The sequence below is a fragment of the Mercenaria mercenaria genome, chromosome 19 (assembly GCF_021730395.1).
Source record: "Mercenaria mercenaria strain notata chromosome 19, MADL_Memer_1, whole genome shotgun sequence".
Taxonomy (NCBI): domain Eukaryota; kingdom Metazoa; phylum Mollusca; class Bivalvia; order Venerida; family Veneridae; genus Mercenaria; species Mercenaria mercenaria.
The window spans coordinates 7,107,910-7,133,910 of NC_069379.1; the positions used below are offsets into that span (position 1 = coordinate 7,107,910).

General features: G+C 34.2%; 1 protein-coding gene across 2 annotated transcripts in view; it reads left to right on the plus strand.

Moving 5' to 3' along the window:
• The window catches only part of LOC123542578 (mucin-like protein), a 34,986-nt gene extending 10,852 nt beyond the window's left edge, over positions 1-24,134 (plus strand). Inside the window, exons 1-11 of one of the 2 annotated variants that reach the window (XM_053531445.1) lie at positions 8,957-9,080; positions 11,904-12,068; positions 12,305-12,481; positions 13,174-13,374; positions 14,601-14,723; positions 17,659-17,790; positions 18,027-18,142; positions 19,918-19,988; positions 20,890-21,101; positions 22,879-23,103; positions 24,076-24,134. In XM_053531445.1, the coding sequence (XP_053387420.1) occupies positions 12,026-12,068; positions 12,305-12,481; positions 13,174-13,374; positions 14,601-14,723; positions 17,659-17,790; positions 18,027-18,142; positions 19,918-19,988; positions 20,890-20,959 (933 nt within the window). In that variant the 5' untranslated portion in view covers positions 8,957-9,080; positions 11,904-12,025 and the 3' untranslated portion in view covers positions 20,960-21,101; positions 22,879-23,103; positions 24,076-24,134. Of the gene's footprint in view, positions 1-6,019; positions 6,102-6,933; positions 7,141-7,860; positions 8,033-8,779; positions 9,081-11,903; positions 12,069-12,304; positions 12,482-13,173; positions 13,375-14,600; positions 14,724-17,658; positions 17,791-18,026; positions 18,143-19,917; positions 19,989-20,889; positions 21,102-22,878; positions 23,104-24,075 lie in introns of those variants that run through there. The other variant, XM_053531444.1, reaches the window with a different exon arrangement.
• The last annotated feature ends 1,867 nt before the right edge of the window (positions 24,135-26,001 follow it).

Sequence of the window (26,001 nt, forward strand, 5' to 3'; positions counted from 1 at the left end):
TCAAAATCTAAATTAACATCCACCTTTAACAACGATAAAATACAAAAGAGATATGGTCGGCCTTGTCAAAAGTAATAAGTTAACAAGTGAATAAAGTGTTGATATGCAAAAACAATGTCCCCTTTTTACGAAATCCTGTTCACACCAATTGTAATATCCTCCGTTGTGGTATGACGGCGACATACGACAATGCGAAGTGACATAGCGACAATGCGACATGACAACACGACCATTCTAGACGACAAACGACAATGCGAACCGAAGCTGGACAATGTCATTAGGACGACGACCTTTTGACGGAAAAATGTCTCGATGCATTTTATTGTGACGTGTCAAAAGAACGATGAATCGCTGTCGTGCGTCGCATCGCATTGTCGGGATGTCCCTTTGAACTGTCGTTTGTCGTTATCTGCCATTTTGATGACCACGGCCCACCACAATGCGATACGACACGCGTCAATGCGATACAAAGCTCGACATTGCGAAGCAACACTCTGTAATGCGAAGTGACATTTTGTCTTTCTTTATCTACGTCTATAACACTATGCAGGTGTAGACACTAGGCTGGATTATACAATAACGCCCTGTTTATACCAGCCTTTGGTATATTTATATACAAGACGCACACTTAGTAAGCTACAAATGGTTTAAAATAGATTTCCAATGTTTAACATCTTATTTATACATGAATTTATACATAACTTTCTGTAACTTGAAAAAGCAAAAAAAAAAATGCAATACTTTTGTCAGGCGGTATGTCAAAAAAAGATAAGTTATCAAATGTGGATACTTTTCACTTTAAATATAATCACTTCTTTCACAAAATATGAAAGACAAACGATAAGCATTCATTATCATTTAAACTTCAATTTTCAAGGATGGTCCTTAAAAACATTATGAATGGTTACCTATCTATTTATGGATATTATATTGAATGTCGTAAAAGAATTAATGTTGGGCACTAGGCCCGAAAGTTATAAGTATTACATTGTTTGTCTGCTATTACTTCGAGTGTTTGTTTTCAAAACTGATGCAGCTACATTTGCTATAAATGTAAAAGAAATGGTTTGCAAAAACGTTCACCGAAAGCCATCTTTTTTTTACTACACATTGTCACACGCTCTTTCCACGATATATAACAATTATAATCTTCAAGAGGTGCACTGTTAAGGCACTGAAAAGTAGCTGAAACCAGTACGTTCCTGGATGTTTATCTGCGTTTTAGTCTAGTAAATACAAATTAGTGGCATGTGGCTAGATTTGGCGAATAAAATTGATATTCAAGCACGGTAAGCTTTGTTTTTTTTCGAAATTGATTTATAATATTTGCAGTATGTGAAGACGCTTGGTCATGTAAAAGGCGACTGTAGAAGAGCGCCGTTTCAAAAGAATCGCGGGGTCGCGAGTTCAATCCTCGGGCTGGGCGTATGTTCTCCGTGACTATTTGATAAACGACATTGTGTCTGAAATCATTAGTCTTCCACCTCTGATTCATATGGGGAAGTTGGCAGTTACGTGCGGAGAACAGGTTTGTATTGGTACAGAATCCAGGAACACCGGTTAGGTTAACTACCCGCCGTTACATGACTGAAATACTGTTGAAAAACAGCGTTAAACCCAAAACAAACAAATCATAAGAATAGTTTTCAAGTTTTCAAAATTTTTCCCAGATTAAGTACGTTTTGCAAAGACAAGACGCCTTAAATTTTAGTGGCTCACACACGTCTGCTTTGTACTGGGTTTATAAGTCACCCCTAATAAAGTTGGGAAAACGTTTAAGAGAAAATTCTGGATACATTTTTATAACATTTTGGGTTTCAAAACGTTGTTGCGCATTTGCACTTCACTCAATATGTGTCGTATACACCGAGCCCAAAGTTTGTTAATTGTCTCCAAATGAAAATGAACTCTGGATAAAGTCAAAACAAAACGATGTGTTAACTGGTGAACAGTCAATCTATAATTCTTGGTAAGCAGTTATTTAATTCTGGCTTTATCATGTTTGGTTGTTGTTGTTTATTGGACGACCCCTACCTCTGTTAACTTTTAAATGTTCTTCCCCTAACTGAACGTTTCACCAAACAACTAACTGTGCTGTGTGACACCTCATTATTACAGTAAATATTATAGACATCTTTATAGATAGGTTTTGGGCTTAACCCAAGCTTATTTCTACCTTTAATATAAGCCTTTTTTACAGTCACGTGTACATAACACTTACCTGCCATGATATATTGAAGTGTAATGACTACAAGTATTTTGAAGGAATGTGTCAACTAAACAAACAGAATATGGCACAAAGGTAGATAGTCTTTCCGTATACATGCTAGATATGACACCCAAGAATCACGTGAAATAAGAGACAAGCGAGGAGTTGCATTAGTGTTGGAAAAAGCCTCTTATATTTCGCAATTGTATTTTTTTATTATGATTGAACATGACCAGTGTTTCTTTTAACCGCCGTTATATAGATATTTATGACAAGAACCAGCCACATCATCTTGCATTTTACCGCGATTAAAATACAGTCGACTTTGTATTAATAGAGTAAACTTAGTAAAACAAGAAATATTTATTCATTTATCTATTTAACATATTACATTTATATAGCATTCTTTTCATGCACATGTACACCGTTCAGAAATACTTTACAGAATAAATTGCAAACAATGCAAACAATTAAACATTCAACATAATTAAAAAGTGCATTTTCACATTAAAAAAATTCATGAATGTAAAACATATAGATAAAACAAGACAAACATATATACATATTTAAAAGTATTTAAGTAACCCTACGATGAAATACTGTTCTTTGCTGTGGTATGAAGAGGAAAATGCATTGGTCATTTTACGAAATGTTGTACAAAGAAGTGGGTTTTTACCAGGCTATTAAAAGTAGCCAGCGAGTGAGCATCCCTGATCTTGACGAGAAGGGAGTTCCAAAGCTTGGGAGCAGTGAACAAAAAGCTGCGATTGTCATACATTACGGATTTAGTTTTTGGCATAACCAGTGAGACCGTGTCTTTTGATCTTAGGTTTCTGACCGGTTTATACACTTCTATCGTACCGCTTATATAGACAGGGAATGATTTGTAGAGCCTTAAAGGTGTGGGTCAGAACAATGTATTGCTCCCTGTGTTTCACTGGCAACAAATGGAGCTCCATCAGATCTGATGTTATATGATTGCGACGGCGCGTCTTAGTGATGACGCGAGGTGCCGAGTTCTAGACATGTTGCAAATTGTTTGGTGTACTGTTTGGTGTACCACTTAACAAGGCATTACAGTAGTCTAAACGTGATTACAAGGCATTACAGTAGTCTAATCGTAACTTGCTGATTTACCATGCGCATTTAGTTTGAAACTGATATAGATATTGTTCAAGATTTGTTCTAAAATACCAAACACTGACTGTGGCAACTGTTTGTTTGCTCAACTGTTACAAACTTTAAGGCTTATTGCATACATTCGCTATGAGTTGATTCCGTGACGTATCGTACACGGTAGTTTATTAAATACGTTTCAATGCGATTTTACCTGCTTGGGACATTTTCATGTGGTCGCATGTGTCGTAATGAAAACATCGTTTAATGGGATGTATCTATGAAGTAAAACGTTGAGAAGGATTCGATGCGGTCAGTTAACAAAAAGTCACTTAATACAGGTGATCGCGTGTATAATGTCTACTGTATTGAGAAACCTTTCTGCCGGAGTTGAAACAACTATCTTTTTACCGGACATAAGAAAGTATTCAAGCCGCGGCTAAAATCTAAAGACTTTACAAATTTCAGTTCTGTCAGATCATTTTTACACGTTAATAAATCAGTAATTTTCTGACATAATCTGATGTTTTCTCACTTAATATAGGTGTGTAAGGATCTGAACGTATGGCATCTGACACTGTAAAATGTTTTATTTATTCGAAAATTCATCGTTGCGGGTTCCTAGATTCTACCTTCTAGTGGACTGTCGGTGGCTATGGAAATGGCATCATGCCGACCTGATACATTTTCAATTTTATTTTGAGGCAGTTTAAATTCTGTATACATTTTCATCCAGTTATGTTTTCTTCTATCTCTTTATTCATTTTTAGGAAACTTATATGTCATTTCCTCTACCCATCTCCCTCAACCACCACCACACACATCACTAATTGGAGGGTGTGGTGGGGAGGGGGGGGGGGGGGGGGAAATTGCATTTGCCCTTGTCCTTGCACCTGTTTGTCCAGAATTCCTTCCATCCGAATTTGAGTCGTATATATCTCCTCAAAACATATACGAACTAGAGTCATCAAAAAACCATACGTTTATTAATCAGCATCTGACGTTGTGCTACTGGTGTTTTATTTGGGAATTTAATCTGTTAGAGCAGAGTAAAAATGACCTATGAAAGTATTCATACAGAGCCTAAAAGTCTATGCCACACGAACCTAAAAAAATTAGGTGTAGAAATAATGTCGTGGTGTTGCCACCTCTAAGGTCCTGGTTTCAAGCCTGTCTGGACTATTTTTGGTTATCGTCACTCATTTTGAAAACTGGGTTGTAATTGCTGTTGTTCAAAATTTCATAAATATACACCTAATCTTTACAAGAAAGAAAGTGGATGACAATTTTGATAAAAAGACGCTAATGATTAGGAATGCCATGGAATTTTGAAGTAAATGACTTTTGATGAGTTGGCTTGACTACAATATATAATAACATTTTTCATCTGATTTTGCCAGATAACTTGTATAAGATTCGCAATCAAACTGAAAGTCACAAAAACCATCATATTAAATCATAAAACAAAATCACACCCGGCCTCTTTATTTAAAAGTATTATGTTTCGGCTAAGAGTCCTGTGTTAGTGCTTTTTAAATCGGTACGCTTAAGAACCTGGGAAGTGTCTAGAATTTGGAACGAATTTCATATCTTGCACTATCATCTAGACCAGCCAATAGACTTTTGGGAGAGGGGTGCAGGGGGAGGGGGTAACGTCGCACTGACACAATTTAGGTCATATGGCGGCTTTGGTGGTAGAGGAAGAACCCAGGGTAGAACTACTGACCTTCCGTAAGCCAGCCGGATGGCTTGCTTACATGTAAAATTCAACGCCCCGTGTGGTTCGAAACCGCATAGGTGATGGGCAAGTGAGTTCAAGTCAGCAACCTTTACCACTCGGTCACGGAGGCCCTTAACCACTAGACTGCTAAGAATGTATTTGACACTTAAGTTCAGATTTTTGTAATCTTTCTTTCATTTTATGTAATAGTGACAAATGCAAATCTATTTTCATATTTTCTTCAAGAACTGTCTGTAATACTATGGATGATTCAAGCTGGTTTTGTAAATACTTTTAAATTATAATGATTTTTAAATTATTTGTCACAAATCACACGGCAAGAAATCTAGAAACAACATATTTATATCTTTAGCTCTGTAGAAAGTTACTTTTGTAAAAATAATAGCGCCCGATTGTGTTACATTTAAACTAGGCGCAAATAACTTATTAAAAACTTTCTGTATTATAGGTATTCTGTGACGTTAAGAGAAAACTTTGCTTTTGTTGTATTATTGAAATCAATGTTATCTTTATTATTCCTACTATTTTTCAATTGTTGCATTGCTTAATATTTGTAGGACGGTGTTCAATAACATGTTGGTGATTCAACTCAATAAGGGGATATTTCAATGCTTATAAAAGTCGGACTTTAATTCAAGATGTTAAACTTGTTATATGTCTAGGTACTGACAGATTAACTTTTTCATTGTTTGCATATTTTGATAACAATTTATTTCGTATGAAAACAAATTTGGTGACTCGCCTTGTAACTGCTTTATGTAAGACTCGAGCGATTAATAACATATAAATTTTAACATTAGTATTCTTCATTAGATAATTAAAAGCAATGATTTCTTTGAGCTGAAAATATAACCAGTATCTTGTTGCAATATACAAGCGGTGCATGATCAATTGCACATTCAATTACTCTAGCAGTTATCTAATAATATGTTTGCATACAGTTTTACTTTAAGGTTGCTGCAGATTCAGGCTCGAACAGATTTCTTGATCAAAGGCAATCAAGACTCAACATTATTCGTTGTCTTCGTTCTTGCGGTACGTTGCTGTTGGAAATCAGGAATTTCAGTGTTCTTTTATGCTTGCTTTTATTTTTCAAATGGCACTACATTTTTACAGATGTTTACAAAATATAAATGACAATGAGTCTTCTTAAAAAGAAGGAGATTTTTTTCAATACTTTCCATAATATGTCAGCTTTTTATACGCCTAATGGTATGCATTTTGTGCTCACACAGTCGTCCGCATTTATGTCTGCCTATACATACGTCTGATAACAATTGTGTTTCCACTCCAATTACTTATTACCTTGTTACCAGTCAAGCAAATTTTCTATTAGCAATGGATGACTCTATCAATTTTGAGGACAATGGTCAAGGTCACACTGACTGTTGGTACAAAAACACTTTTGACAGCAGACTATTGTCTGTAGGCAGTTAATGAGCCGCACTGATTTTCATGCCATTTAGTCAAATATCAAGGTAACTGTGACTGTCAGCGTAGAGACCTGGATGGCGACCTGTTACCCGATCCGGCAGGAATTTTCTCATGGGCATTGAATGACCGCTATTGATATTTAGAACAGTTGATATAAGGTTCAGAATACGGTGACAGTTAGATTAAAATAGCTTTCAGCATTTAGTATTTTAGTCAAAGGTTATGATCACTGTCATATGTAGTAATCAAATGGACGTTTTATGCGGTTGTGCTGGCTTTCAATCCGTCTGTTTGCAATTTACCTTTAGCTTTATAACTTTAAAATGCTTCGAGCTATTATTACGAAACTTGTTAGGCACATTTATTAGAGCGCACTGTGCTCTGTCGAGAAGGATTTAGAGACTAAAAAGTTTGATATACCTTACATTTACAGGACAACATAAAGAATGACATCATAACGATTGTTTACAACAGAAACGACAAAACCTTGAATCTTTTTCAACATGACGGATCATTATGGGCAAATTCAAAGGACTGTAAAAATAACCCTAAGCCGTCTGGTAAAGCAGGATTCTACTTGTTCTGCTCGGAACCTTTCAGTTTTGGAATAATGCTTACACAAAAGACAAACATTCAAAGGGTAATTATTGCGAATTTAAGACACAAGACATTCAAAACATGTACTGGAGTGAGAAGGCATTGTCGTTTTATTTTTTATCATAAAAAATGTTTAAAAGTGTATTAAGGCTAACCCATTTTATACATGCATATATAGTAGAGAGTAGAAAGGTTTCGGATTTCAAGAGTATTTTAACAACAGAGAGTGTTCTTTTGATTTAAAATGATAACAGAAATTAGAATATAACTAAGACAAGTAAACAGAAATGATACTTTAGCACAAAGTACAGATGCATTTTGAATTATCTTAACTAAAACCTACTTTTTTGTAAATAGATCTATAAAAACCGTCCTAGCAGAGTTGGTAAATGCGTTGGTAAATAAGACCTTTTAGAAGTATATCGGACTTATTGTGTGTTATTTGTTCATTAATCTCGCATACCAGAAGTTTGATGCGGTTTATATTTTGTCGATAGTTTGGATTTTCAAATACAATACAGTCAAAAACTGTCAGCCAGTCTGCGGCGTTTCGAGAACATTCTACCATGAAATTAAAAGCTGGTCGGCTTTCATTAATTTAAAGGACTGGTTACACTGATTGGAAGTTCGGACATTGACATTGGGAAATGATCATGTTCTTGAAATCTCCTGTGTAACTCTGCTAAATAAGTGATATTCTAACCCATTTTTCTGAACATTGTTTTATAACTTAAGATTCTGCAATAACATGTTATCATTTCAGCTAACATTCCATGGAGGCGATTCCATGAGTGTTGTAGTGGATAGTAAAAAGAATGTCACTAGATTTAGAGGCTTGGCTGGCAACTTAGAGCATGGATATTATATTTATGGAAATGGAAGCAAAGTCAGCATTAATGCAACAGAGCGAGATATGTTCTACTTTGGTGAATCATGTAATCAATTTGTTATATATTAGCCCTACTAAGTTTCTTTATGTGAAGTTTGTCCTGAATAACTTGGTTGAACAGTGTTTTCTTTTGTGTTTTATGTATTAATATGAACAAACCGTTGTCTACATATAATGATGCAGGGCTTCACTTTTGTGACTCAGCCTTTTGAATCTGTGTCCATGTCTTTTGTTTTTAATCAATACAAGTCAATATTTATTAATGCGCTTTTTAAAACTATTGTTAAACTGTGATAACTTAATTTTGTAGCAGCTTCAAGTACAATTTTTATCAAAGAAAGATACTCGACGGGAAATTTCAGTTCGCTAACTGTGTTTCATTCTATGACAACCTCTCTACTTTGGTGAATCCTGTAATTAATCTGTTATATATTTTCCCTGTTGTGTTCATTTATGTGATGTTTTTCCTCAATAGCTGTTGCTTTTTGTATATGCTTTGCTTTTGTTTTATGTGTTTACAAGTACATACATATAAGTACATATTATGCTCCAGGGCTTCAGTTTTGCGATTTATCATTCTTGATCTGTGTCTTTGTTCTTTTTTTAACGAATGCGTGGAAATATATATTTAAACGCATTTTGTAAACTAATGTAAATCTTTGGTAGCTTTACTTTTGAATCAGCTTCAAGTACAATTTAATCAAAGACAGAAATTCGACGTGACCTTTCAATATGCTGATTATGCTTTGTTCTATGACAACCTCTCTGGTTATCTTTATTTCACATTTTACAGGGACAGTATCACAAGATGACAGTAAATTCAATTATAGTATTACTGGGGGTAATTTTACATACTGGAACGGAAACCATACGAGACCACAATTCTTACAGGAGATTGCTGAAAAGGGCGACCTAGACAAATTGTTTAAAGGCTTTTCAGATGCTAACATTACCAAATTTAATGAAACTTGTAGAAATTTCTGGGACAAGAAGCCTAACAATGTCTTGTTATTATTGCTGAAACAAGAAATGTGACTCAAGGAGAGTCAGTTATGGCGGTTGCTGAAAAAAGCATCATACCTATGAAATAAATCGTAAGTCTAGTAATGCAATGGCTCTCTTATAATTACCTCTCTGATTTGTAAAGTTGAATTTTAGTTCGAAAATAAAAGTTTGTGTAAGACCATTCACTCTGATTGGAAAAATGATTTTTCACAGCCGTTTATATATGCAGAAGAATATGTAGGTGTTAGACGTTTTAGAGTCAGGGCCAGTTTTTGGTCTCTGGATTAATTGTTAACCAGGTAGAAAACTGGTTATTAGATTGGGGTATGTCGTCCTGCTAAATATTTAAAAAAAATTGTTTTCGCACGCTAATTTTAGTTTTCATTGATGTATTGAAATTAAACTCGGCCTATAGGTAGCTTATAGAAAGACTAAGGTTGGGATTGTATATGGGGTCATTGGGGTCAAGATAACTTATTTTATCTTCACACTTAGAAAATTAAACGGTGGCGCAGTGGCCTAGAGCGTTGGGCCAAAAGCGACTTTTTAGTCCATGGGACGAAGGGCGTCGATTCAAATCCAACTGCGATCCACTTTTTTTATTTTCTTCTATTTCTTTTGTCAAGGTCAACGTCACAGTTACTAAAAATAGATTCTTTCTCTAAAAATACATTTTTATCGGTGTGATCATCAAAAAGGTGGTTTCTGCTTTATGATTTTAGTTTGGACTTACTTACTGCCACCAAACTTTGTGTACATTAAGCTTATTTGAAAAATTAGCTTTGAATGATATTTGGGGTAACTATTACTAAAAGTAGAATATAATGGTTTCCACTCAATATCTTTAGTTTGGGTATATTTGAAACTTTCTCTGCAGCATTTCTTCAACATACATGGATGGATTTTAATATAACTTGGCAAAAATGTTCACCACCGTAAGACTGAGTGTCATGCGCAAGAACCAGGTCCCTAGGTCTAAGGCCAAGGTCAGATACTACAGTGACTTTGTTCTGAGCATTTCTTCTTTTCTTCTTCACGCATGGAGGGATTTTTGTGTACTTTATAACAATTGTTCACCATCATGTGACGGAGTGTCATGCGCATGTCCCTTCTTTAGAATCACTTCCCTTTGTTGTTACTACAAATAGCTTATATTGTAACCTTTTCAATACTTAGTCTAGCTCTATGGAAAAACTGAGACCACTTTTCTGTAGCATAACATGCATGTTACATCCGATTTTGAGGTGTATTTTGACCTATCTATACCTGATAAGGATTTTAGATGAACATACTTTTTTTTTGTTCTAAGATTAACTTCCCTTAGTTGTTACTATAAATAAGTTATAATGTAACTTTTTGATAATTTACCGTAGCGAGAAACCAAGACCACTTTTCTGTGGTACAACATAGATGTTTCTTTCAAATTTTAGGTGTATTTTAAGGTATTTGTACACGATAAGGAGATTTTTTGTGTGAACTTAGAAAAACAAAAAATACAATAATTACTAAACAACCACAAAATTAAAATACCATTTGCAAATACATGTGCTAGTGTATAGAAATTTGCTGTGACGGGCGTATATTGTGACATTCTGGCACTCTAGTATTTTAAATAAAAAATAGATTTGTATGCTTTGGAATGGAAGGGTTTCGGTTCAAATCTCATTGCAATCCATTTTTTTTATGACAAAATGGTCATTTAAATGCCATTGAGTAATTAAAAGTAAAAGAAAAATGGTCATAGTTCTTATAAAGAAAATATATGTTTAATAGAAAATGACAGTTTTTGTAAAGAGCCAATTGGAATGATGCAATGGAATACCTGGTTTTCGTGGAATTCCACGTTTTGTTTGCCAGTCAGTCTGTCTGTCGTCTTCTCTGGGCCATACTACCAAAGGGAATTTGCTAATTTTTCATTCGATGACTGACTGAAGACAAAACATGTGTAGTGTACAAAATCTATAACATTATCTGGCTTTCAATTATCTCCCTTAAACGAATTAAGACGTCAAAGTGTTTACTAAAATAGGGCCTTTTAAGGAATCGTGCATTGTTTAAGTTTTATAACTCTCCATTGTTTACGTTTCTACTTATCTCATGTTTATACACGTATATATTGTTAGTGCATCTGTCCGTCCGTCTGAAAGCAATTTCGTTTCCGTTCAGTAACTGAATAATGCTTCAATCTATTATTACACACTGCTCATTAGAATAGGATGACAATATAAATGATTTATGGTATGACCTGTTCTGGTGATTCAAAGGTATTCAAAGCTATTGAATGAAAACGGATTTTAATATAATATCACCTTAGCAATCATTCTATTTAAAAAAAAAAACATGGTTGCAAGGGCTGGAGCCATTTTTCCCTGTAACACTATTTGGAAAAAGAATTCTCCTCTGATATAACTGTCCCTTCCTTTAGACTCCCTTTAATGAGATCTGAACAGTTGCTTATTAATCAGTAAGTTTCATTTAAAAACACTACTGGGTTTGTTTTCTCTTTATGCCGTTATTGGCAATGTTGAAAATCCGTAATTCAACTGACAGCAATATTCAGTAGATGACCCTTGTCAAAATGCTTTCATTTCCTTGTTGATATTTTCCCTTAATAAATAACATGCCATCCTGCCTCGCCATCGACATCATCCCACTTAATCCTTTGGCATCAATATCTCATGCACGCACGGCTACCACACACACGCTTGCGCACATATGCACGCCTATATACATATTACCTGTCCGTATTTTATTTAGTGGGAGCTTAAGATATCCTCTTCTTACTGCCACTCGTACAATTATTGCATCTGGTGATAATTTAGTGAATGATATTTCAATCTTGCAACTTAAGTTGATCAAAAATAATATAATCATTAAATATGATGTGTAAAATATATTTTTTTCTATTTTAGATAACAAACCTCCACATTTCAAAAACAATACCCCGACTTTTCTGAATGTAACCTTCGGAGTAAATTCTAAGATACTTGATCTGAAACTATACGTAACCGACGACTTTGATGATCCAGAAGAAATGACGTACAACGTGGTAACACAAGTGAAAAATTACACATTTAGTGAGTGAATCAAATTTGATTGTCTCAGTCCTAATACCATTGATTGCATATCATGTCGTAAAACACGTTGAAGTTAACTTATACTGTTTGAATGTTCTTACCTGGCCTTAAATCTGGTTAAAAGACAAGCATGTTACTTTGAATCGACTTTGATATTGCAAACTATCTCTATATTAATAGTTAAAGCAAATACACATGTAAATGTAGTCGCAATATATATATCTTATATAATACAGATAATGACAGTTTTACCTGGAATGTTGGCACGTATTTAAGATATAGCGAAAGCAGTTTGACATTCACTGTGAATGACACGCTAGGATATTCAGCGGCAAAACAAATGATAATTTATTACTGCGGATGTGAGGACCCGTCACAGTGTGATTTTAGTTCGTTTAATAAAAACTCTTCAGGTATGAGTGTATTTTCAACCAATCATATCGTATATAGACCATGCTGGTTAAGACTTATTATACTCGAATTACATGGACAGCCTGTGTGTCGCGTGACCAACCATATTTAAATTGGGTTGTTTTACCGCTATTCGAAACAGATCACCATCATATACAACCACAATTTAACTCTTTTTTTTTCCGGCCGACGGTATTTTTTGTTGATATTCAGTGTAGTATAGTGGAAGCTTGAAAGGCAGATTTGATAGTTTTAATAGTTTTGTGTTCAATTTAAATTGCTCTTTATTTATTTGAAAGTAGTGTTATCAACGTTTTCTTTCCCAAAGTGCATTTAATAAAAAATAATCAATTTAGTATGTCTGTTCTATGACATAGTGAAATCATAGTAAGAGGCTAAACCAGAAACAAAACAAGCTGGGCATAGAATAAGCCATAAAATTAAGGTATATAAAAATGATTTTATTTTATATTTTTGACGAATGAAATACCGTGGAATCATTATTTTTGTGCATGAAATTTCATGGTTTGCCCAAAACGCATATTTCTCTAAAAATGAATTGAAATTCCTGCATTTCAAGTATTGAGTCTATATTATTAGTAATAACGTGGCGAGAGAAAAATGTAGAATAAATTGTTATCAATTCAGCGCTTAAAATAATATTTTTACTAACAAATATCTTATTTTACAAAAGCGAATATAATGAAGGCAGCCTGCAAGTGTCCTGCATACTCCGAAGGCTTGTACTGCGAATTACAGTTAGATCCCTGTAAAGATTACACATGTTACGATACTTGCAATGGATCTTTCAATCGCAGTAGTTCAGCATGGCCTTGCAAAGATTGTCTAAAAGGACGGAGAAGTCAGTTCGCTTCCAATAATCAAACTTGTGAAAGTAAGCTATAATGTTTGTCTTTATATGTTTCTAAATTTTACTACCTAAGCATATAGTATTTGCCTAACAACTACATGTCAAATTATCTCCTTTGATGAAGAGGTAAAAACACTATTAATGTTCACTTGTCTCACTTTGTCGTATGAAATACGTGTGTTTTAACACATTTTGCAGAATGAAAGCGTGTGATGGAATATTAGAACGTTTGCTATTCAAATAGTTAACGCTTGTTGCCGATTGTATTGTTTCTGTATCTTAAAGTATGCATCCCCTGATTATTGAAACAATATGAAAGACAGAAAGAGAAAACGAATTTGTTAATATAAGATATAAATCACGGTTTCAATAAGGGTTTAAATGCATGGTTGTGTTTAAAGTATGCATAGATTCCTTCAGTCTCCATACACTTAAACACGCTTATTCATGTAATGCCTAAGTTGAAACTACAGTCAAACCTGTGTTAAAGACTACCTCTGAACAGAGACCACATCGCTCTAAAGACCACTTGTGCTGTTTCCAATTTTAACATTTACAGTGTGATTTAACTTGTGAAGACCACCTCCCAATAAAGACCACATTTTGGCTCTCCCAAGGGTGGTTTTTATAGACAGGGTTGACTGTACTAAACCGCGATTAAATTCTTTAAAGGTTTCCTATTAAAGCATTTCGTATTATATTACGCTTATATCAATGACTATCTAGTATATTACGCTTATGACAACGACTTTCTACTGCTTTACGTTTATGTCAACGACTATCTACTATATAACGCTTATGTCAACGACTATCTACTATATTACGCTTATGTCAACGACTATCTACTATATAACGCTTATGTCAACGACTGTCTACTATATTACGCTTATGTCAACGACTATCTACTATATTACGCTAATGTCAAGATTATCTACTGTATTACTCTTATGTCAACGACTGTCTACTTAATTGGTTTTGAATACTGAAATCAGTTCATAGTTAATGTACATATTCTTTTCTGTTTTCAGGACTGAATCAACGACAAGCTAGCTTAATTTTCTACTTAAATCATATCTTAATGAGATAAGTGGAACAATGCGCCGTGAATAATAATTAAATATACTTAACTATGTTAAATCGTAAATAAATATAAGGTGATAATGGTAAACGTTTACTTGGTACGGAAAATCACAGTAGCAAATCTAATACACTGGAAATCTCTAACTAATCTTAAATTGTCTCACATTCAGATATAGACGAGTGTGCAGTTGTTCCTAACCCTTGCGGACAAGTTTGTACTGACACGGATGGCTCATATAAATGTTCATGTGAAGAAGGATTTGAGTTAAATATAGACGGTTATAAATGTGATGGTACGTATTGTACGTATTTTCGTATTGTGTTTTGCACTACAAGTAATGGATATCTAAGACTATTTTGAAATCACTATCACATGCACCTCAAAGATTAAATTTTAACGTACATTGTTTTTGCTTTTTAGCTCACCTGCACTTTGTTCAGGTGAGCTTTAAGTATAGGTTGATGATACATCGCACATCATTCGTCGTCCTGCATCAAACTTTTTTACTTGAACATCTTCGCATCTGAAGCTTCTGGTTTGAATTTCACCAATTATAATCAGTATCGTCCCGGCGGAGACCTCTTTCAAGTTTGTTCGAATTGTTTGTCTGGGCCCCTTTTAAGAGTAGCCAGAACTAAAAATAGAATATCCTTTAAACAACTGTATTCTTTGGTCTGGGGCACAATTAGATAGTCCTCTCCTAATCTAATTATGATCGTATGGGAGCTCTTGGCCTTGTTAGAGGCCTACCAGAGCGAAAATAAAAAAATACTTGTTATCCAGTACCGCCTGGTAAATATTTATCAAACTTGGTCTGTGGCATCATTTTAAGTTTTTCTTCCAAACTTGGCGCTTGACAATCCCCATAGGGCACTATAGCTTAAAATAAGAAATACCTTGAATACTTTCTTCTCATGAATCGCTGGATGGAACTTCGATAAACTTCATCTATAGCATCGTTGTAAGGCCTTCTCCCAAATTTATTTAAATTGGGTGATTGGCCTCTTTTTGTTGTCGCTCGAGCTAAAAAAGAAAAGAAATGCCTTTATACGATTTCTTCTCGTGAACCACTTGCTGGATCTTTAATCAAACTTGGTCTGTAACATCATTATTTATATAAGGTCTTAGGTCAAACTTGCTCCAATTAGGGCACTTGGCTGGATGGATCTCTATCAAACTTGGTTTGTGGCATCATTTAAATGTCTCATCACAGATTTTTTCAGTGGTGGTTTTTTGCCCTTTCAGAGGTCGCTAGACTTAACGATAGACAAAAAGCCTTTAAATGACTGTATACCTACTTGGAATCAATGTTGATATATGATATGGTTCTTTTTTGGATCATGGAGTACATTAATTGTAACAATAATAGATTTCCGCTTAAACCGGTGCTAGGGGATGTTGCCCATTGCATGACCTCTCATGAACTGACTCAGTCAAACCGGCTCTGCTATTATGTTGCTTGGTTGTGTTTTATGCTTTTAAAGGATCTTCTCACACATTTTACTAACTATCACAACAGCATTTTTATGTGTCGTATGACGGCTGTAATAAATCTCCCCATACTTAGCCTCAGTGTTGTTCTTTTAACAATAATACAATTCCGCTTAAGCCGGTTCTAAGGGGAGGTGGTGGGGGGGGGGGGGGGGGGGGATCTTAGGGGATGTTGCACATTGCATGACATCTCATGAACTGACTTAGTCAAACCGACTCTGCTATTATGTTGCTTGGTTGCGTTCTATGCTTCCAAAAGATCTTCTCACAGATGTTATTCTGATAAACGTATGGCTGGATCTTCCTCAGACTTAGCCTTTAGTATTATTATAAGGTTTGTACCAAGATTTATTTTCAAATGGGAGTACTTGGCATCTTTAGGAGGCGCTAGCGCTAAGAATAGACAAACCGTTAAACTACTTCTTCTCTTTAACCGCTTAATGGATATCCATCAAACTTAGTCTGAAATACCTCTGTAATTGTTTTACTGGATGCAACAGTTAAAACTCGAGCAAAAAAACAAACAAAAAATCAATTTCGTATTATGAAGATGTTCTAATCGTAATGCATATTTGGGGAGTCACAGTAAAATATAGAAAAAATATATTTAAGTAACTACTAGTACTTAAATTATTTTTACTCAACCTGGTTATAAGTAAGGTCAGATGGTCAATGTCCTCTTCAGGTGAACGAAGTACGTCAAATTACTTATGTGTCCAGCAAGCTTGATTGGGACTGTACGGGACTGTACGAGAGTTGGTCACGTGCTATTACATTTTATACCATCATGTACGTTAGATAAAATGCAACAAAAGTACAAGTAATATGTGTAACAACAAAATCCAAAACTTTCCGTTGTTTTTCATGGTTTCCGGATGATAACTCTTGAAAGGCTTGATCGATTAAAATAGTTTTTGGTATACAGGTGAAACATCAAAAAATACAGGTCAAGTTTGACTTTTAGATCAGTAAGTCAAAGGTCAAGTCCACAGTGACCATGAACATTTAAACGGTTTCCGGATGATAACTTGAGAACGCTTAGGCCTATGATCATAAATTTTAGTACATATCATGAAATACAGGTCAGGTTCGGATTTGAGGTTAGTAGGTCAAAGGTCAAGGTCACAATAACACGAAACAGTTCCGGACAATAGCTTGAGAATGCTTAGGTCTAGGATCATAAAAAAAGAGAGAGTGGTTATGACCAGCAATTGGGCCCTTATGATTTTGAGATCTACAGATCACAGGTCAAGGTCACAGCGACCCGGAACATTTAAACATATTCCTGAAAAAAAAATCTTCAGAACGTTTGGGATTAGGATCACGAAACTTATAGGGATGTTGGTCATGGCCAGCAGACAACCCATATTGATTTTGAGTTCCAAAGGTCAAAGGTCTGAGCGACCCGGAACATTTATACCTTTTCCGGACAATAACTTGAAAACGCTTGGGTCGAGGACCATGAAACTTCATAGGAAGGTTGATCATGACCAGCAGATGACCTCTATTGATTTTGAGGTCAGTGGGTCGAAGGTCAAGCAAGTTCGGCTTTGACATTGGCTCAGTTAATAAAAGTTTAACGAAGAAACATTATTTTACCCTAGATATTTAAACGTATTAATAAAAAGCCCCATTGAACAGAAGAAAAAAAAAGATTAATATAACTGCATTAAGAAATAATTTCCTATTAAATGTTTTATGTGAATTATGTGTTAAATATAATGTCTGTTTAAAAGATATAGACGAATGCAAATTACCTCCATCAAAATGCACCGAAACGAAAGAGGTTTGTCTGAATACTGAAGGAAATTTTAGTTGCATTTGTGAGCCAGGATATGACAGGAAAGATGGTGTCTGCAAACAAACAGGTAAATCAAATACAAACTTAAATTATTTCTGTCGTTATATTGGCGGTGGCATGCATTTACGGCACAATAAAGTTGTCAACTAGACACGTTAGTTATGAACACTTTAGTAAGATTTGGCTGTATATTTGTAAAACAGTATTTTATAATGACAAGGTTACGTTTTATTTACATTTTATTTGTTTTGTTACTTCACCTTATCCTTTGTTGCACTCATGCTTCTTTTGTTTTAATTGTAGGGGGTTCCACATATGTTGGTCATATTTCTTTTTCTATCTCGGCGACAGTTCAACATGTTTCTGAAATAAACAAGACGATTAATTCTGCTGAAAACAGGAGATATATCCAAGACAAGGTAACGTTTCAAGATGCTCAAGATGCCACTCTTTATCATATTTGTGGTAACTAACGTTAATTTGGACAGACAAGAAACAAATGATGCAATTAAAGCCGTTGTTGTTATTATAACCCACTCTTTACTCAAGATAACATAGTTGTAAAGATCAAAATTAATTGATTCAATGCAATCTGTATTGATACAGTACAACCTATATTCAAACGGTAGAAATAAACAAGACGATTAATTCTGCTGAAAACAGGAGATATATCCAAGACAAGGTAACGTTTCAAGATGCTCAAGATGCCACTCTTTTTCATATTTGTGGTAACTAACGTTAACTTGGATAGACAAGAAACAAATGATGCAATTAAAGCCGTTGTTGTTATTATAACCCACTCTTTACTCAAGATAACATAGTTGTAAAGATCAAAATTAATTGATTCAATGTAATCTGTATTCATACAGTACAACCTATATTCAAACGGTAGAAATAAACAAGACGATTAATTCTGCTGAAAACAGGAGATATATCCAAGACAAGCTAACGTTTCAAGATGCTCAAGATGCCACTCTTTATCATGTTGGTGGTAAATAACGTTAATTTGGACAGACAAGAAACAAATGATGCAATTAAAGCCGTTGTTGTTATTATAACCCACTCTTTACTCAAGATAACATAGTTGTAAAGATCAAAATTAATTGATTCAATGTAATCTGTATTCATACAGTACAACCTATATTCAAACGGTAGATTTTTGCTGTCTGCACGTTCGCATACACGTTCGTTTTATGACCCTGTTTGCATATAATGAGTATTTTCATGTATGTTTCTGTTTTTAAATCAAGTTTGTCAGACTACCACTATGCTACTATGACACAGTAGGCGAGTGTACTTTCAGCACCTATGTTGTGAATGGTTAAAGGCACTGGCCTCCAGATTTGGCTAAAAAAATTCTTTCAAATTAAAGTTTGGTCATATTATGAAGAGGAGAAGAAGAGTTTTTGTTTCTAAAATATAAAAAAAATTCTAAATCAAGAAAAAAGGATGACCGCGTCGGGAATCGCACCCCGGACCTGTCGTCGTAACCAATAGCGCTGTAGCGGAAGTTGTACTGTAGTGAATTATGACCTCAAAATATATATATTTATAATGAAGACAGTCTACTTGAAGTAAAAGCGTTACAAACGCTTTTCGATTTTCATCGTAAAAAGTAGTAAAAACAGCAAATTCTCATGTGTTTCCGTAACATTAAGTGTGTCAGTAATTAAATTTTAAAGCTTTCATAAGAAATATAGCATTTATTTCCAGATATCTTAAAAAAATATTTTTTTGGAACGATCTGGAGGCCATTCCGTTTAAAATATTAGAAAACTTATATCATAAATGATTTTAAGTTTGTCACTAAATATCAATAAAAAAAGACTTAGTTTGTCAACCAGTCTTTTGTATCAGAGCAATTATTATATCAGATTAGATGTGCATAATATATCGAATTTCGAAGAATAATAAGCACTGCAGTGTTTGTGAATAGCCAGGAATTCATCTGAAGTGTTTTGTGCAAAATCTATATTCAGGTTCAATCAAAGTATTTTGTAATTCTTTTATATTACTACAATCAAAGCTTTATAGAGGACACCAGCAATAACCTAGCTCTTACGACCATGAGTTTCATTTCTCCTTTGAACATTTTGAATGCATTTTTTTCACCTATGTTATGAATATAGACCACCTGTATGTGCTTTTTATTTTTACCTTTTTTTTGTATTTGAAATAGATATATTTTTTTTAGCTTGCAGCAGGATTTAATAACACGAAGGGGTTTTTGAGTGTGGAAGTTTTCCGACTGAGTTTGTTTATCCAGTGAGTATCTGAATTCAGTATGAAAGATAAAAGTCAAGAAAAATCAACTGTGTTTTATAAAACAGTTCATAATATGATAATATGTATCAATAATTGAAAGAAATAATAAATTGATGTAAATCTGTTTATACTAACCAAACCTTCACAACATATTCATCTTTATTTTATGCTCTTCAGTGAAATACTGAATTTTATCAGTGAAATAAAATTGATATTTTCACTGTTTCAAACAGTGAAAATATCATTTTTATTTTTCACTGGCACGGAACTACACTTGAATGCGAAAGAATATGAATTATAAATAAAAGAAAATTCCTTGCAAAATATACGTCAGTAAAGATATAAATGTATAAAGATAATAATACGATCAAAAATATTTAAATTCTATTATAAATAAATGTAAAAGGAATCAGGAAACATAATAGAACTATTTACATTTTTTTCTACAAAGACATTCTGACGTCACGGTTTTATGACGTCATGATACGATACACGTGACGTTGCGCGGACAGACTGGATTTAATTTGCTTAAAACCATTTAAAATGCATAAAATAAATAGGAAATTTGTTTGTTTCAGTGTAAGATCGAAATATATTTCACTCGTGAACACCATAATTTACATTTTCACTCGTAGCTGCGCCACTCGTGAAAATATTGCATTATAGTGTTCACTCGGTGAAATATATTTCGATCTTACACTAAAACAAACAAATATCCTCTATATCTTTAATTTAATGACGAGAGTTGCATTTGGTGAATTAATAGGTTGTTTGAGTCTTATAGAATACTAGGTTTAATCAATGTGTTCAATTCAAAGGGTTAGAACTGAAATCAATACCACCTTTCATCCTCCCTTTGGAGTCATAACTAATAACTAGAAAGTCATTTCTCTTCTTTCAGCCAGGTATATCAAACAAGACCTCAGGTTGGTCAGTATGATGTTCGTGCAGATTACGTTGTTCACTGGTAAAATGTTGCTGACATTAAAATTATAGGAGAAAAATTGTTGGATTCCTTAAAAAACTTCACTTCACAAAATGGGACACCAAACAATCTGAAAGTTGGCAATGTCGATATTAACCTCTTGTCGGCTGAAAACCACATAAACAACGGTAAGTATCAACAGGAATTCTCAATATGATCAGTATTTTACATCTCTGAGTTAAAAAGACATAGACGAATGCAGTTTACTTCCATCAAAATGCACCGAAAAGAAAATGTCTGAATACTGAAGGAAATTATAGTTGCATTTGTGAGCCTGGATATAGCAAGAAAAACGGTACCTGCATACAAACAGGTAAAGAACATTCTGAATTTATCATTATATAGTGTTAAAGTTGTCAAAATCTACAAGGCGACAGAAACATTTCAGGAGAATCGGATAATGCATTGAATACATTATTATTCAAGGGGTAGGAAACTCCGTATCCGTCAGTACCCGAACTATTGCCCGGAGGCAATAGAGTCTAATTCAGATCTTGCAAATAGTTTCGACTAAACCAAAATCATTTTGCTTCTCGTAACATATTTTAATAATCTAAAAGGAAAAGAGCTACAAACAAGAAATTTACCGATGCTACATTGTATCTCAGACTAGTATTTATCATAACATGCTCAGTGATTCAATACATAAAAAATTGTAAGAAGTATTTTTTATTAGTTTAATGTAACTTTCATTCATGCATTACAACTTATCTTCACACAGTGCATTAAAATATATGTTATTATGTTCGTACACACTTGTTTTCGGCCCTGTGATACATGAAATAAACTGGTATCCGAGAAATAAAAATCAGAACTTAAGCTAACGTGCGAATTTAAAACAAAATTTTGAAATGAAGTAACTTATATACATGTCTGTGTAAGACAAGCTTTCTTTACCTAAGGGACAGCGCTGAATGAGAAACCAAGTGTCGAGAGTTTGGAGAACAGCTGTCGTTCACAGGCAGACAATTATGACAATGTTATTGCCTATCAGATTTAATAGAGGATATGTGTTTGTTTCAGTGAAATATCAATTTTATTTCACAAGTGAGCATCAAAAACTGATATTTTCACGAGTGGCGTAGCCACGAGTGAAAATGACTTTTTAGGTGCTCACGAGTGTTTAAATAAAATTGATATTTCACTGAAACAAACAAATCATCTTTTTATTTCATGTGTAAAACTCTATTTTTTTTTGCGTAATTTAAAATTTTTGTTCGAAAATCGCGGAAAGATCAACAGAAAGCATAAAACACAAATGACGTCATTTTAAAACGACGTCATAGTCATTATGGTCCCCGGTATTCAAAAACGCCCGGTAAAACAATTTGACTTCAATCGCGGCGGAGGCCCGGGAACTAGTTGGGAAAAAAACAGTGAAAAATAAAAATGATAATCTTCTGTTTTAAAACTGTGGGTTATCACTTTTATTTCACTGAGAACACTCTATAATTCACTGGAAAACATAAAATAAAATAAGATATTGTCAAATGTCAAAAGATTTATGTTTTCCCGGCATTATGTAAATAATATATGACGTCTTATCATGACTAATATATGACATCATCTATGTGCACGTTCATTTAGGAGAGCAATTTCCTACGTCACGTCAAATTCACGAGGCTTCTTTACCGTTTTACATCGGTTGTCGTTTGGAGAACATAGAAATTTGTCTAAATGTTTAGAAAGTCCAATACAGAATATGTTATGAACTTAATATATTTAAGGGTCAGGTGAAGGAAATGCAATTTACTAATTTGACGATCTTTATTTATTTATTTTATTTTATTTTATTCTAATGTCAGCCTTCTTGATGATAATGAAAGCGTATATGCATGTATTACAATGTATGATAAAAGATTGTTCAATTATGAATGAAATATGTGTTAAAATCTTCACGTACAGGTGATACCACCAAAGGTCATATGCAGCTAGAGGATGTAATTCGTGTTTCCTGCTCTGGTTCTCAATGGGATATTAGCGTTAGTATGGACAAATTACAGTTGTTATATCCTGAGATTTTACCCGAGGAAATATTATTTGGACAAACCAATTGTCAAGGTACACTGGAAAATGACCTGCTGAGGTTCAAACAAAGTCTAAATATGTGTATGACCACAGAAAAGTTAGGTACGGCAAATAAAATTTATTTCACAAGTAAAATATGCTCCAATAAATATGACAATTAGATCATCCGAAAGTGTGGCGGTTGTTTAAATATCCCCGTACTTGAATTCAGTGTTGTTATAAATTATGGTCCTTCGTGATCATTGAGCATATTTGATATTACTGCAATAGCAGTCCGCTTAAGTAGGTGCAAGGGGTGGGGGCATGAGAGGTGTGGCACATCTCATTACATCCCATGTATACACTTGATCAAGCTGAGTTCGCTAATATTTTGCTTGGTTGTTATCTATGCTTCCAAAGGGTATTTTTATAGATTTTGTTGTCCTGTGTATTACGTAGTGTGGACAGCAAAAAGCTAGATTTTAAGGAAAGGTCAAGGTTGCTTTTTGGATGATGTTAATATTTCAAAGTAGGGACCAAAGGTATTTGAAAAATACTTCAGATCGATAGTTGAACTTGTCACTTACTTGCGGAGAATAGGTTTATACTGGAAATCTATAAATATATATACAGAAGAATTAGGTTTGTTTAAATGACCAACGTGAATATTGAAAAAAAAACAACATCAAACGTAAATTAACGTACCAGAATATATCAGATTGAGCTTTATCTGGTCCAAAGGTTATATTCAGGCATATTAAAGTATATGGTGAAAGATTAGCGAATATGATACTGTTGAACATTGATAGCATTTGGCCATTTGGATTTTGGATGCGGGGAATATATTATAAAGTAGAGACGACAGATAAAGCACATAATTATACAATTTGGACGCGATTTGGTTAATGCGCGCAAGTAGGCATTGTTAACAATACAAGCCATGTCTTCAATGTTAAAACCATTTTACTGACTACCTTAAAATGCACAGATATAAACAAGAACGGAGATCTTATTGATAGATACTTAGATTTTTCGAAAAATGAAAAATATGGTATGTTATTTTTCAATTACATCAACATGTATTATATATTTCAGACTTCCAACAAAATTGTCACCTACAACAACAAGTTGTTCTATCCCTTTTTTTAGACCCCTTTAAATTTCCGTTTTTGATTCGACAGCATATTTGGACATTTGCTGTTGAAGTGATGTTATGGGAGTGGCTTAGGATCATCTCATCTGCACCCAGTATTGAAACCCATAAAGCTACAGCTGTTGAACAATACAATGTAAGTGTAGAGCTTTTCAGTGACCAAAATTTCATGCAGCCTGTTACGTCATCTGAGCACACTATTGGGGTTGGCGACGACATATACGTAAAGGTGTCTACGCCGTTGGCGGATTGGAACATTTAAATGCGGCTACACACCTGTTATACAAAACCCTTTAACAATGCTACTCAAGATAAAGATGTTATGCTGATCAGTGATGGGTATGTAAGAATGTCATATTATTTTAGAGCTAACACAGATGTGTTTCATTCATTGTTAATAGTGAGATTTGAATAATCCTACAATTATGTCATCATCGGGCATATTTAAGAATACCATTTAAAGTCTTAGTTTGTTAATTATCATGCATATATTATTTCCATGATTCAGGACATAGCATTACTCTGAGATACGTAATCAAAAATCATGGGGAAAGTGTTTAACATATAATGCTGTATGAATAAAGAAACGTCTTTCTGAAGATGTAAATGATTTATAGAATATACTTATAAATTGCACCCAATATTTCATTTCCTACTTCAATTTATTTACGTTTACCTCACGCGATTGTCCTTTTTATTTCAGATGTGAAGTTGAAAGCAGTACCCATAAATTTCACAGTCAACTCATGAGACAAAATTCGTGTTTCAGGATTTCGAATATGTCTCAAATGACGAAAAGTTATATATATTCTGTAATGCAACATTCTGTGATTCTTAGGATTATTCTGCTGCCTGTGTACAAACATGTAGTCAAACTCCAACGTTTGTTGGTTAAGACGTATTTGCGATGTGGTTAAATATACCCAGTTAAGGAAAACATTTCCTGTTAATAAGAAATTGAAATTTAATTTATTGAAAACTAAAGCAGATTTAAGTACTGTCAAACTTGTGTTAAGACAGAAATTAGCACTAAAACTCAATTTTGGATGTTGGCTGACTTTCTGCGTATGTCAAGTGGCCACTAAATACGATGACTGCCAATAATACTTTATGAACGTGTCTTTGTATTTGCTTTAATACAACTAGACGTAGCTCGTCAGAAAATAATGAATTTCATTGTGCACATGTTGTTTCTGATTAGTTTTACAGCAAACGAGTTGTTTTGACAGTGGAAAGGTTTCAATGTACGTATCGTTGTTTATAATAAATATTTCTTAGTAGCATAACCTGAGGAATGTTTTTATCATTATTGTATTTCATTTTCATAGTTATCATTTAACATACGCACTAACTGTTCTATGTTAGATATCCTGCCCTAATTTTGGATAAGACAGAGAAAATAAGCGTTTTGGTCTGTCTGAGGAAGAATTTCGCACATTAATACTTAAACATAGTATATTTTTTCTCTTGCTCACTTCAAAAAGTAAAGATCGCTGACTTTGAATTACTTGTACCTCACCGATGAGGGTGCGATCCTCGTTGAATCTTTCATATTTCGTTGTTACAGAGAGAGTGGAAATTTCTGCATCCAGAGAGTTTCCCAAAACTGTAACATTTTGAGGCCGTGAAAGTGTTTTGCAACAACAGGTAATAGATCTGAACCATTATCCTCTTTGTAAATACTATACAGCCAAAGATCGTTTGCTCCATAGATATTTGTAGACATGGGTTAGCGACTGTGTAAAACTAAGGTTTCTTTCCTCGTTAAAAATACCCTGCTTCTCAGACTACCGACATTTATACAAATCCAAGATGACGGACGTTTTGACAACTGAAACGATAAAGTCAAGTGTGGACTCGCATTATTT